Here is a 13,856-nt window from a genome sequence, read left to right as displayed (position 1 = left end):
CCTTGGTTCATTTGTAGGAACTGCAGTTTCTAAATATCCTTTTGATTCTGCTCCAATATCAGCATTAGTCATCTCAGTATTCCACTAGAGAACTTCTGCAATTCTCATTTATGCACAGCATAGACAGATACACCTACCTACCTGTAAAACATAAACATAGAAAAGTGTGTTCCCACGTCAAACGGACACAGACAAGTACACACCCCTTGTGTCCTCCACCCCCCTCACTCCTGTACCCGACATTTCTGACGAATTCCACTCTACTCAGAGCAAAGTGCAAAGTGCAAAACAGATACCATCCCTGTCAACAGACTTTCTTTGTTCAGCCGGTCAGTATTTACCTCCTCAGTCAATGTTTTTCCACTTGTCTCTAGGCAACACTGCCGCTTGGTGAGGAAGAAACTCTGCATGTTGTGACACTGTGTCAAAATGCTAAAGTATGTGTGAGGGCACAGATTAGTCATCCCGACTCGCTTTTGAGGAGTCATTTTACCACACCCAGGGTCATATTCGCCATTCCGTGGTCACGGATCCTGATCCCCGCTCCTTTCATTCCGTGGTGTTTGATTACCAGACCTTCAGTAACCTTCAAATTATCTCACGTTATGTTTTTCCACAGTTGAGTTTTCAGCCATTGTCCACAACATCCTGACAACCTCCTGACAACCCCACTGTTATATCTAACACAGAGCCCCGAGAGTATTATGTGGTTGTCATGCTTTTGAATAACTACAGGCAACAGATGGGGGGGGTGGAGGGGGGACACAATACAGGCTTATAATGGCATGATAGTCAACTTTTCCAAAAGCTGTCTACCTTATAGAAATAATTTCAGCCACAGAAAATAGCGATTCATATTCACCAGAACATTTATTTTCAGAAACAGGATGGTCACAAACACTCTGATAGCAAATGTTGTTCATTATTCCTACTTTCTCATCCTAATTCCACTTCCTGGAACTCCAGTAAGGCTTCCTATGATTGGCGGATATCGTAAAAACAGGTACATTATTGACCTATCAGGATAAGAGGCATTGCAGTGTTAACAGTACTCCTCAGGTATTGTATTCGACAGCTCTCCTCTTTAGTCGTAACGATGTGTGGTGTTTGCGGCCGTGGGTGTGTTTCTGATAATATTATGCGCTGCCAGTAGAGATGGACATCTAGCTGGAAGAGCGCACTGTTGTGGTTGTGACCGTGGTTTTCGATCCCCCTGCAGAAAGGAAATGAGTTACAACATGCTGATAACCTACGATCACAACCATCATATATTATCATTATAAAGCCATTATATAAAATAGATGTTATTTACCTGAGCCAACAGTTCTGAAAAGACGGATGGTGAAAAGAAATGGGGGAAAAAAATGTGTTAGAGAGTATAGCTATGTTGTATCTGTCTGAAAGACTAATAATAATAACAATGACTAATATGATTATTTGGGCCGTGTTAAATGTATGGACATTTATGGGCATTTCCAATAGATTTGCAAGGTTTACCTGGACTCCTCCCCTTCCAGGAGTCCCCTGTAGGTGGCGATCTCCTGCTCCAGACGGGACTTGATGTCCAGCAGCATCTTGTAATCGTGGCCCTGCGTCTCGATGCTCTGGCGCACCCTGTTTAGCTCCTGTTCCAGCATGTCGATCTGGTTCTGGTAGCCCGAGAGCATGGCGCTGTAGCGGCCATCTGTCTCTCTCAGTGTGTTCTCCATAGCTGCTTTCTGTGTGGCCATAGAGGTGATACAGGGTCAGTAACAGGAAATGCATGTAGAGAAATCATGAAAATAAACCTCAAAGCAGCCGTAGTTATTGCACCTCATCCACTTAGATAAGCAAATGTCAACGAACTTCTTCTATTACACCATACAAAGACTATGTTGATGAACACAAATATGCCTGGCACCACCAATCACAGCGGGGTCACTTCTTGCTTATTTTAAATGAGATACTGAGTTCTATGCATTCCCAGATGTTTCTTTTCTTTAAATGACCTTTAGTGGAGACTGCTTTGGGGATGACGGCTCATAATAATGGCTGGAACGGAGCGAATGGAACGGCTTCAAAACACAAAGAAACCATGTGTTTGATACCGTTCCCCTGATGCCACTCCAGCCATTACCACGAGCCCATCCTCCCCAGTTCAGGTGCCACCAACCTCCTGTGCTTTAGACCGACACGGAATGTAGCCTTGTTACTGCAGCGGGATGGATTGAGATAAGACTTACTGAGTTTGTAAAGCCCCAGCTAAGTTTCCATGGGAGTTTGGCTCTGGCTCTGTCACCTCTGCATTCCTCTGGACACACTCATACTCAAGCTGTCTTCCAGATAGGGTGCAGATGCCCGTAAAAAGCGAAAAAACCTCTGCATAACCCTAACCCCCCCCCCCCCCGTGTCCACTAATCCTCCACTTATAGCCTTTTTCCACTGCCCTCCCATTTCCCCTCTCCTACTCCATCTCTCTCCAATTCCTCCCCCTTCTTCCCTCCCTTTTATCTCGTCAATCCCTCTCAACCGCGTCACACCTCGCTCTTTCCCTCTGTTGAAAGAGAGAAGCTAGACTCCAGAGGATTGGTACAGAGAACGGGGGGAATAGAATCGACTGTGTTGCCAAAAGTGGCATGAAGTTGTGTAAAAGCTATGGCCCCAAAAACTGTGGTCCGTTTTCAGACGTCAGTGATTCTGGCTCACCATGCTGAGCTGTGACTGCAGCTCGATCTCCAGGCCCTGCATGGTGCGTCTCAGGTCGTTGATCTCCGTTTTGGTGGTCTGGATGATCTCGGTGCTGGTGGCCACCTCCTTGGACAGGTTGGCTGACTGAAACACAAACAAACCAGGGCCGCCATTTTAATCCCGCTGTGGCTCACTCTCCTGACGAATTTAGACCACAATCTTCAAAATGATTACCGTTAATGACAGTCAGTTACATATTTTGGTTTTGAAGATGTAATTACAAAAGATTACGTGTGGGAGACAGTTGGAGAATTTTGCTGAAGTGTGCCATGGTGACGGTTACCTTGTCTGTGAACCATGCCTCCTGGTCACGGCGGTGTTTGTCGATGATGCCCTCGTACTGGGTGCGGATCTCCTCCATCATCCTGGCCATGTCCTGCTGGGGTGCTGCGTCCACCTCCACGTTCACTGTGCCAGTGAGTTGAGCACGCATGGCTGCCAGCTCCTGTGGAATTATGGGAAATGGAGTCACTCTCATCCTCTTACTTTCACTCTCATCCTCTTACTTTCTATCCAACCTTTTAAAAACAATCCCCCACCACTAACTTTCTCCTCTCGTCACTGGGGTGCGTTTATATTGAATAACATCTCATCACTGCAATGGAGAAATGTGAAGAAAGTGAATTGCCCCCCAAACCTCTATGTGGTTCTTCTTGAGGTAGGCCAGCTCATCCTGCAGACCCTCGATCTGCATCTCCAGGTCGGACTTGGTCAGAGTGGTCTGGTCCAGCAGGCGGCGCAGGTTGGCGATGTCAGCCTCCACCGACTGGCGCATCATCAGCTCATGCTCGAACCTGATTGGTCGGGAGAAAGTGAGGAAGTTATCATGAGACATTTGAATCCAAATTTGTAGATAAGACATGTAGCTCCTGAGTGATTATTTGCTTGTTTGCCTCTTATAACCTAGTGTTGTAATATCTGAGACTATGGAGCTGATTGAGGAAGTGCCCTAACTTGGTCTGGAAGTCATCAGCAGCCAGTTTAGAGTTGTCAATCTGCAGCAGGATGTTGGCGTTGTTGCATGTGGCACCGTTGATCTAAAAGAAAACATGAAAGACTTTCATTGATCACCATGGTTGAGTCGCAGTCAGTCAACTTGGAAGCTGATAGTATTTCGATACGCTGTTGCATCGATCCCAAAGCTTGTTGAACACACATTCCAGGAGTAAAAGCATAAAACATAAACATCAATATTCACTAGAAAAAGCCATCTGTATCACCTCCCTGAATGACCTCATCACCTTCATGTTTGAGATGTAATTCATTTGCTTCATTTGTTTAATTAGTATTTTTTAAAAAACAATCTCATAATCTACCAACATCAGTGACAACACATTGTTTTTCTAACCCTCTGGACTCCGATTAAAAACTATAAGTCAATCCTGAAGTATACTTTATAAATGTTGTGCTCCTCATTCCTACATACAGTGCTGTAAGCCAATGTTCCTTTCCCTAGTATCCTGTCAGCACTGCCTACTTAACACTGCAAGAAATGCGAAATAATGGATTTGATCAGCACACTACCTTGTCCTTCAGGTCGTTGATGATGGCCCAGTATTTGCTGTAGTCCCTCTCGGCGGCAGGGCCCTTCTTCTCATAATACTCTCTGATCTGAATCTCCAACTTGGAGTTGGCCTCCTCCAGGGAGCGCACCTTATCCAGGTAGGTGGACAGGCGGTCGTTCAGGTTCTGCATGGTGGCCTTCTCGTTCAGGTGGATGGCGCCGCCGTCCAGGGCGCTGGACAGGTTGAAGCCACCGCCGCCGCCGGATCCATAGCCGCCACCACCGGATCCATAGCCGCCACCGAAGCCGGCCCCGCCGCCGTACCCAGAGGAGACTGAGCGGACGGAGGAAGAGGAGATGCGAGTGCCACCGCCAGAACCACCTCCGTACACGCTGAAGGCCTTGGGGGCGCTGGACACGTAACCCACCCGGCTTGACATGATGTTGGAGCCCCCGGAGAAGTTCATGGGGCCGCCGCCGCCGCTGGAGCTCTTGTATGAGTAGTAAGACATGCTGACTTGCTGGCTGCTGTAGGTCAGTGGAGTGGCGACGAGAGGAGAGAGGACTGTTGTAGAGCTGGAGCCTCCAGGAGTGTGGAGTTGGACAGAGGAAGGCTGGATCCTGATATAGTCTGAGTCCTGGGGCGGGCCTCGTGGAGGTGGGAGAGGAGAGGAGGAGAGAACAGGGAATGGACAGGGGGAGGAGAGGGTGACTTTACAACACTCTCCAACAGCCTTGGCACCACCACAGTCTGTTTGAATTTAAGGACCAGGGTTCAGTTTCCACCCCTGTGATGAAACTGTAATGGAATGCCTGTGTGTGTGTGTGTGTGTGGGGGGGGGGGTGAAGTTCACCAGAGAAGGAAACACAGACTATTTAATTACTAGGACTTTATGCCAGTCTATCAAACTATATCATGCTCTTTTATTTGCCTGTAGTTAGGTATACATTGAAGTATCCCTTTTTTCCAAGCTAAAGTAAAGTGTTACCTGCCACACCTAAAGTAAACATCTTATTACAGGATAAGTGCTAAGCATACTGGGTCTATCATTAAAACTGTGGGTGTCTTTCATTAAAGAAACGAAACATGGTGAAACCATTAAATGCTTATTCCAAGTTACCTATTGGTACATAGGTAATCAGTGACCATTTTGCTTATTCGTCAACGAGTGATAAAATGTATCTCAGACATGTGAATGCACTGTATATCAAAAATATGGATTTTATAAAGACGCAAGGAATCTACCCAGAAAGGGTTGGCATGCAGTCAATTACTATTGAGCACTTTATTGATTGAAACATAATTGATATGGTAGAAAACATGACTGTATGAGGTCACCCAGACCTCTATTGTTTTCCATACTCTCAGCCTGGTCCTTTTAGGGGCCCAAGTACACAGCCCATTGTTCTCCTTCTACTCCAAACATCCCCTTCAGCCCCATGGACCGTGTCCTGTGTCTCTGTGTGTTTGTGTGTAATGTGCTAGTGTGTGAGTTAGTGTGTAGTTTGCTAGTGTGTGTGTGTGTTAGTGTGTAGTGTGTGTCTTCTGTGTTAGTGAACTGAGACTCCCAGTGCGGATAAAGTATGTTTTTTTTGGTCGGGTTGAGGTAGAGTGTATGAGGGATGAAGGATGATGAGGGAGAGAGAGAGCCTCAGAGGGGGTTGTGACTGTGTGTGAGATCAGTCTTGGACACTGGCCCGCTCCCACCCCACATCTGGTATCAGCTGCTGAGAAACAGGGAGAGAAAGGAGGGGAATGGGGCCTCATACCTCATACAATCACTAATAAGGTTGTGCCTGAGTTGGAGGGGGAGGGGAACGCATTCACTTTTTCTTCATACATGTGAGAGATGTTTGTAAATTCGAGGGGAAACCACTCCCTGAATGCAAACGAAGAAGAATTACACGCAAAACTTTGTTACAGAATAATCCAACAATCCATACAGCAGCATACCCATCACAATGTCGCTGACTTTAGACATTGTGCAGGCTGTGCAGGCTGTGAAGTGTACGATTAGTTTTAATCTATAGTAGAAAATGAAACATCTCCAATGCAATTTCGTATTCAAAACATCTCCCAACGTAATTTTGCATGAATTCATTCATTGAATTGCAGTAAATCTTCTGTATTCATTGGATCAAAAAAAAATACCGAATATAGAATCAACCCTGGTTCTGGAAGTCTCTCTGGTTCATGGAAGTTTTCCACTCTTGCTCAACCTGGCGGCTGCCAGTACCTGGCCTTGGCACAGGTGGTGAGAAGTGGGCATAGCGGGCCGGTGAGTCGTCTGGACCAGCAGAAGGTTGCGGTCACTGACTCACACAGACACGGAGCTTGCCACCTGTAAAAATCAACACAGTGACATAGGCTCACGTCTGGGTGCCTGTTTTCACTTGCACTGAATGAATCATTCACGTTTACAGAGGTGACCGGAACTTTTTTTTCCCCATGTAGAATGTATGTTTTCCTGCCATAAAGATACTGTAGAGATTGTTATGAGTATATATCGAGTCTCAATCCTAAATTAACAAGACAATAAGGTGATATTTGCTGATGAAAAGTATGTGATATAGCAGTCGCAAAAGGTGTGGCTGACCTATCTGAACTCTACAATACAACTCTGTTTGAAGAATATGGCAGCTGCTGTAGCTATGGCGCTACTATGAATGGAATTAATAACCCCAAAGAGATCCTTAGCTGTCTGGCATAAAACTGAATGAGGGTCCATTTATTTCACAATGCATTGAAACCCTGTGCCGTTTCTGTGTGTTTCAGCGCAGCTAAAAACTGGAGATATCCTAACCTTACACACATTGAAAAGAAGCTGGAGGGTGAGCAATAATTTCACTGTAGCTTTCAAAGAATGACCACAACTCTCATATCTTCACCTCTACAAGAAGTAACACAGCCTGTAACTGTGTATAACTCCGCTATGACTACACTCTTGAAAAAAAAAAAAATCTAGGTAGGAGCCTTTTGAGTTCCATGTAGAACCCTTTACACGGTGGGTTCTACATGGAACCCAAAAGAGTTCCACCTGGAACCATGTCTTTTTTTAACCTGGAACCAAAAAGGGTCATCCTAAGTGGAAAGCCGAAGAAACATTTTTGAAACCTTTTTTTCTAAGAGTGTATGTGTAACGATGTACGCTGAGTCGGGAAGCATGTTCAGGAAGTGAATACATTTAATTAATAAACGAACAAAACAAGAAACACAAACAGCGCACCGACAAGAAACAGGAACAATGACGACTGGGGAAGAAACCAAAGGGAGGGACATATAAAGGGCAGGTAATCAAGGAAGTGATGGAGTCCAGGTGAGTGTCAATATGCCCGTAACGCTGGTGACAGGTGTGCGCCATAAAGTAAAGCTTCAGCAACACAGATTGAATAGAGCCCTGCGTCTTTTGCATAAAGCATCCTAAACATACTGTCACCGTGTGCTCCTCTCCGGCCTCTAGGTCACCAGGCTGCACACGGTGACAGTATGTTTAGGATGCTTTATGCAAAAGACGCAGGGCTCTATTCAATCTGTGTCGCTGAAGCTTTACAGATTGAGCAATAGAAATGTGAAGGTAACATATGCAGCGTTTACCGTGTGTGCAGTCTCGGCTAAAAAGCATGAACATTTCCTTTCAATTTGAATCACGCTGTAAAGCTGAACGTCTGTGATGCAGATTGAATTGAGCCCTCAATCTCGACTGAATTGACTCAACTTGCCTAAGCCAGAACTGAGCTCTTGACGTTTGTCTAAGGTGCACTCAAGTCTGTCTTTGTCTGAAAGGGGTTTACATGAAATGAGTTTAAGCCGTAGCTAAGAATGAGTCACTGTAGAAACACTACTCCACCCAAGCACTCTCTTCCCCCCATCCCCCTCTCTCTCCCCGGCCCTTCAGCTTAGTTAAACACAGGGGGATAGAAAGGGAAGATAAGAACCCTTGAGAAATGGACAGTCTTTGGAATGGGTTGTTTTCGCATGGGACTGAGGGAGTGCTTTAGGACCGAGTCTTACAGACTGTCAATGTTGTGAACTATGAAGCGAGTGGATTTGTTGGCTTACTGTTGGCATGACAACACATACAAGGCAGATTGCCTTGTGCTTTTTTTCCATGGTTTACACTTGTTAGTAGTGTTACGGTCTAAAGATAAATAGGTTTTACTACTTGGTAAAAAATGTAGTGGGTCCATGGAATCTGAGTCGTGCGTTTATAGTAAATGTAAATGTTGGTATGAGACACGTTCCTTGTACTTCAATATCCATTATCAAGGATACCTCACTGTTTTATAGATATCATAAATTAGATTATAGAAGAGACAATGGTTGACAAATGATGGAGAGATGGAAGGGGAATGGGCGTTGGTCTATACAGAAACTGAACAAGAACAGGTGGCTGCATGTCCTCCACCAGCTCTCATCCCTTTTTTGTAAGTAGGGATGTGGTTACTGTTGAATACCTCATCTATTATGTGAAATTTTGGCTTAGCTAGCTTGAACAAAAAATGGTGGTCGGAGTTAGTTCCACTGTGAGCCAATGGGGTAATGTGGATAACCACAGGTTGTTTTCCCAACAGGCGGGCAGTCTTTCTATCTAATACCGACAGGGACTATAGCCAAAGACTTTTTATAACTAACCCAAGATAATCCCTGTTGTTTCCAATGGGAGCAAATTAATCATAATGGGCAAATATTTATTTATTTGCATATTTCCGTTGGGGAATGCCTACTCTGTGAAGTGTGCTTGTGCAATAACTCAATTTGCCCCTGCAATCTTTCTAAACAATGCACATTTAAAAAAAACTTTGGCAAAGGGTAAATAAAGTCTACAAAAAGCAGTCCACTGTTTGCTACAGATTCTAGTTTTGGAAACAGAAAACTGTATGGAGGTCAAATGTTTCATCGATGAGAAGATTAGCAGAATGCACTTCACTCCATCTTCTTCTACTGCCGGCCACTGGGCTTCCTCTCATCACCATTTGGTAGTGGGTGAAAACTCCAACCGGATGCTTCACATTTATACATCCGGTGAAATATCTGGCTCATTGCTATATCTGTGCTATAGCCTGGTTTCCATTTTCCAATTGAATTTTCTTCTCCCCCTGACTGGTCGTCAACAGTTACTGGTCTTGGAACTCACGTCTTCACCAGGAACGGCTTCTGGTAAACTGCTTGCCACTAGTCGCAATAAATATTCTTGTCACGTGTTTGCCACAGATTCAAATATGTCGAATCTTGAGATAATTATTTCCCAGATAAAAAATCCTCTGGCAAATTGTTTGCCACTAGGTTTGCCAAAGGTTTGCGCAGATTCGCCACTGGTGGCAAATATTTGAAAACCTTTTTTTGGCACACTTTAAATTTACCACAAATTTGCAGGAAGTTTGCCACATCAATTATTTTTTGGAAGGGTACACACTATTTTTCTGGAAATAAAACTGTTTACTGTTCTGTATATCACTTCTACCCATCTATCTCTAGTATGTACTGTATCTCTCTATGAAATGCCCTCAGATGATTATATGAGATGCTTTGGGAATATGGGCCCTGGTTACTATTTATTTACAACTTTGCTGCCATGGCGATTGCACCTGATCACATAGTACCAGATGGTGAATATCTCATCATAGGGTGTGAGTGTTTTCTTTACTCATTCTTGAACGTCTCTTTGTCTATTGTTGAAATCTGGATCGTCTGGATTCCTATCATGAGTACAGATGGATACAGTGTCACAGTGTTGTTGTCATCAACAACAATAACCAATGACACAGTGAGAGCTGATGCTCGGTACACCGTTCCCATGCCTGTCATAAGCCTGTAATTGCCTGTTCCTTAATCTCTGAGTGGCAGGTGAAGTTGTGAAATATGTTTGGGCTGCAGCATTGAAACCCAATGGTGCGTCTATTGTCACATACATAAACGTTCACGTAGCTTGTGATTGGACTGTAACATAAAACCTAAAAACAACTGAGAAGCATAAAAAAAAGTAAAGATAACAAAGTAGTTTGTTTTTGTCTTTAACGCAGCTATTTATCACCTGTGAATATGGTAAATAACTAAGGTTGAAAAGTACAATGGTGTGAGTATGGCAATCATATGTGTTGGGAATTAGTAGAAATACAGTATACAGTATGCTTTATGTGAGACTCATTGCACTGTATAAGTGTATAATTGAAATATTTGAATTACTCCTCTTTGAGGTTCTTGGCGTTAATGGCTATGAATGCTAAGCATGAATTCAATGTGCATTCATTAATAATATTGTGTCTTTTGTTAACTTAATTTTAAGTCACATACCGTAATCTTTAGATACCCAACATCCGCCATTGTATTGTGCCTCCTGTGAGTAAAACCCTGCAATGTAAACAAGGTTAGTGTACGCTGATTTCACTGGTTTATAGGCCTACACTACATCATTGTCGTTTTGGATGTACAGTGCCTTGCAAAAGTATTCACCCCCCTTGGCGTTTTTCCTATTTTGTTGCATTACAACCTGTAATTTCAATGGATTTTTATTTGCATCTCATGTAATGAACATACACAAAATAGTCAGAAAAATAACAGGTTTAAAGACATTCGAAAAAATAAAAAACAGAAAAGAGGTGTGTGCATATGTATTCACCCCCTTTGCTATGAAGCACCTAAATCAAATCTGGTGCAACCAATTACCTTCAGAAGTCATATAATTAGTTCAATAATGTCCAGCTGTTTGCAATTTAAGTGTCACATGATCTCAGTACATATACACCTGTTCTGAAAGGCCCCAGAGTCTGCAACACCGCCAAGCAAGAGGCACCGCCAAGCAAGAGGCACCGCCAAGCAAGAGGCACCGCCAAGCAAGAGGCACCGCCAAGCAAGAGGCACCGCCAAGCAAGAGGCACCGCCAAGCAAGCGGCACTATGAAGACCAAGGAGATCTCCAAACAGGTCAGGGACAAAGTTGTGGAGAAGTACAGATCAGGGTTGGGTTATATAAAAATAGCAGAAACTTTGAACATCCCACGGAGCACCATTAAAATCAATTTTTCAAAAATGGAAAGAATATGGCACCACAACAAACCTGCCAAGAGAGGGCTGCCCACCAAAACTCACGACCAGACAAGGAGGGCATTAATCAGAGAGACAACAAAAAGACCAAAGATAACCCCGAAGGAGCTGCAAAAGATAACCCTGAAGGAGCTGTGAAACAGCCAATGTTTTTTACTGCAGAACATATGCTAATCTGTGAAATTGGTATAATAATATGGGTGTACATACAATTTAAGTTGGAAGTTAGCGTACACTTAGGTTCGAGTCATTAAAACTCGTTTTTCAACCACTACACAATTTTCTTCTTAACAAATTGTAGTTTTGGCAAGTTGGTTAGGACATCTACTTTGTGGATGACACAAGTAATTTTCCAACAATTGTTTACAGACAGATTATTTCACGTATAATTCACTGCATCACAATTCCAGTAGGTCAGAAGTTTACATACACTAAGTTGACTGTGCCTTTAAACAGCTTGGAAATTTCCAGAAAATTATGTCATGGCTTTAGAAGCTTCTGATAGGCTAATTGACATCATTTGAGTCAATTGGAGTTGTACATGTAGATGTATTTCAAGGCCTACCTTCAAACTCAGTGCCTCTTTGCTTGACATCATAGGAAAATCAAAAGAAATCAGCCAAGACCTCAGAAAAGAATTGTAGACATCCACAAGTCTGGTTCTTCCTTGGGAGCAATTTCCAAAGGACTGAAGGTACCACGTTCATCTGTACAAACAATAGTACGCAAGTATAAACACCATGGGACCATGTAGCCATAACACCACTCAGGAAGGAGACGCATTCTGTCTCTTAAAGATGAACGTACTTTGGTGCGAAAAGTGCAAATCAATCCCAGAACAACAGCAAAGGATCCTGTGAAGATTTTGGAGGAAACAGGTACAAAAGTATCTATATCCACAGTAAAATTAGTACTATATCGACATAACCTGAAAGGCCGCTCAGCAAGGAAGAAGATACTGCTCCAAAAACGCCATAAAAAAGCCAGACTACAGTTTACAACTGCACATGGGGACAAAGATTGTACTTTTTGGAGAAATGTCCTCTGGTCTGATGAAACAAAAATAGAACTGTTTGGCCATAATGACCATCGTTATGTTTGGAGGAAAAAGGGGGACGCTTGCAAGCTGAAGAACACCATTGCTACCATGAAGAACGGGGTTGGCAGCATCATGTTGTGGGGGTGCTTTGCTGCAGGAGGCACTGGTGCACTTCACAAAATAGATGGCTTCATGAGGTAGGAAAATGATGTGGATATATTTAAGCAATATCTCAAGACATCAGTCAGGAAGTTAAAGCTGGGTCGCAAATGAACCTTCCAAATGAACAATGACCCAAGCATACTTCCAAAGTTATGGCAAAATGGCTTAAGGACAACAAAGTCAAGGTGTTGGATTGGCCACAAAGCCCACAAAGCCCTGACCTCAATCGTATAGAACATTTGTGGGCAGAACTGAAAAAGCGTGTGTGAGCAAGGAGGCCTACAAATCTGATTCAGTTACACCAGCTCTGTCAGGAGGAATGGGCCAAAATTCACCCAACATATTGTGGGAAGCTTGTGGAAGGCTACCTGAGAAGTTTGACCCAAGTTAAATCATTTAAAGGCAATACTACCAAATACTAATTGAGTGAATGTAAATTTCTGACCCACTGGGAATGTGATGAAAGAAATAAAAGCTGAAGTAAATAATTCTCTCTACTATTATTCTGACATTTCACGTTCTTAAAATAAAGTGGTGATCCTAACTGACCTAAAACAGGGACTATTTACTCGGATTAAATGTCAGGAATTGTGAAAAACTGAGTTTAAATGTATTTGGCTAAGGTGTATGTAAACTTCCGACTTCAACTGTATGTCTAAAATGTTATCCCAGGGCTACAGACAGTACAGACAATACATTACCACAAAGCATAAAGAGTTGTTTAATAAAAATCGAACATGTTCTTTTCATTTGCACTGTATCAACAGAGACACAGTGCCTGAGTTGTCTGGCCCTCCATCCTTCATCACCTTTCCACACCCATCAATAAATCTCTATGGACACACCCTACTGCAAGTCAACCTGATTGGTGGACATACTACCTGTGGTCATAGTGCACACTCTAGTGGTAGCAGAGAGAGACATCAAAACCACGGAACCTTCCAGATCATATCACAACTGTTCTGTAATCCAAGGCATATCCTTTTTTATTTTGCCAAGTGGGACATGATCGTTGATCGTGATTGTTTTGGTACCTGGATCAACAATACAATTACCAACAAGGTATAAACCAGGTAGTTTGGCTACTGGATGCTGATTGTCTGAAAGCTGTGGTATATGAGACAATATACTATGGGTATGAGGCAAAGCTACTTGTTTGCTGGTCTAATTGCGTTGGGAACCTGTTTATAAAAGCAATAAGTCACCTCAGGAGTTTGTGGCATACACAGTGGCGACCCGTCATTCAGAGCCCCACTTGTTTTGAGCCCCACCTGTTTAGCAAAAGAATATATATATACATATACAGTACCAGTCAAGAGTTTGGACACACCTACTCATTCAAGGGTTTTTCTTTATTTTGACTATTTTCTACATTGTGGAATA

General features: G+C 43.3%; 1 protein-coding gene across 1 annotated transcript; it reads right to left on the bottom strand.

The window, feature by feature from the left end:
• Nucleotides 1-851: 851 nt before the first annotated feature.
• On the bottom strand, nucleotides 852-4,870 carry LOC124016294 (keratin, type I cytoskeletal 13-like). Its single transcript, XM_046331841.1, has 8 exons — nucleotides 4,252-4,870; nucleotides 3,682-3,764; nucleotides 3,365-3,521; nucleotides 3,011-3,172; nucleotides 2,686-2,811; nucleotides 1,498-1,718; nucleotides 1,313-1,326; nucleotides 852-1,213 (listed from the first exon to the last, which is right to left on the bottom strand). The coding sequence occupies exons 1-8, from the start codon at nucleotides 4,741-4,743 to the stop codon at nucleotides 1,164-1,166; spliced, it is 1,305 nt and encodes a 434-aa protein (XP_046187797.1). The 5' UTR covers nucleotides 4,744-4,870; the 3' UTR covers nucleotides 852-1,163.
• Nucleotides 4,871-13,856: the final 8,986 nt, after the last annotated feature.

This window comes from Oncorhynchus gorbuscha, linkage group LG26 (genome assembly GCF_021184085.1).
Source record: "Oncorhynchus gorbuscha isolate QuinsamMale2020 ecotype Even-year linkage group LG26, OgorEven_v1.0, whole genome shotgun sequence".
NCBI lineage: Eukaryota > Metazoa > Chordata > Actinopteri > Salmoniformes > Salmonidae > Oncorhynchus > Oncorhynchus gorbuscha.
Note: the sequence above shows the minus strand (reverse complement) of the source record. Positions and strands in the feature narration are given on the sequence as shown.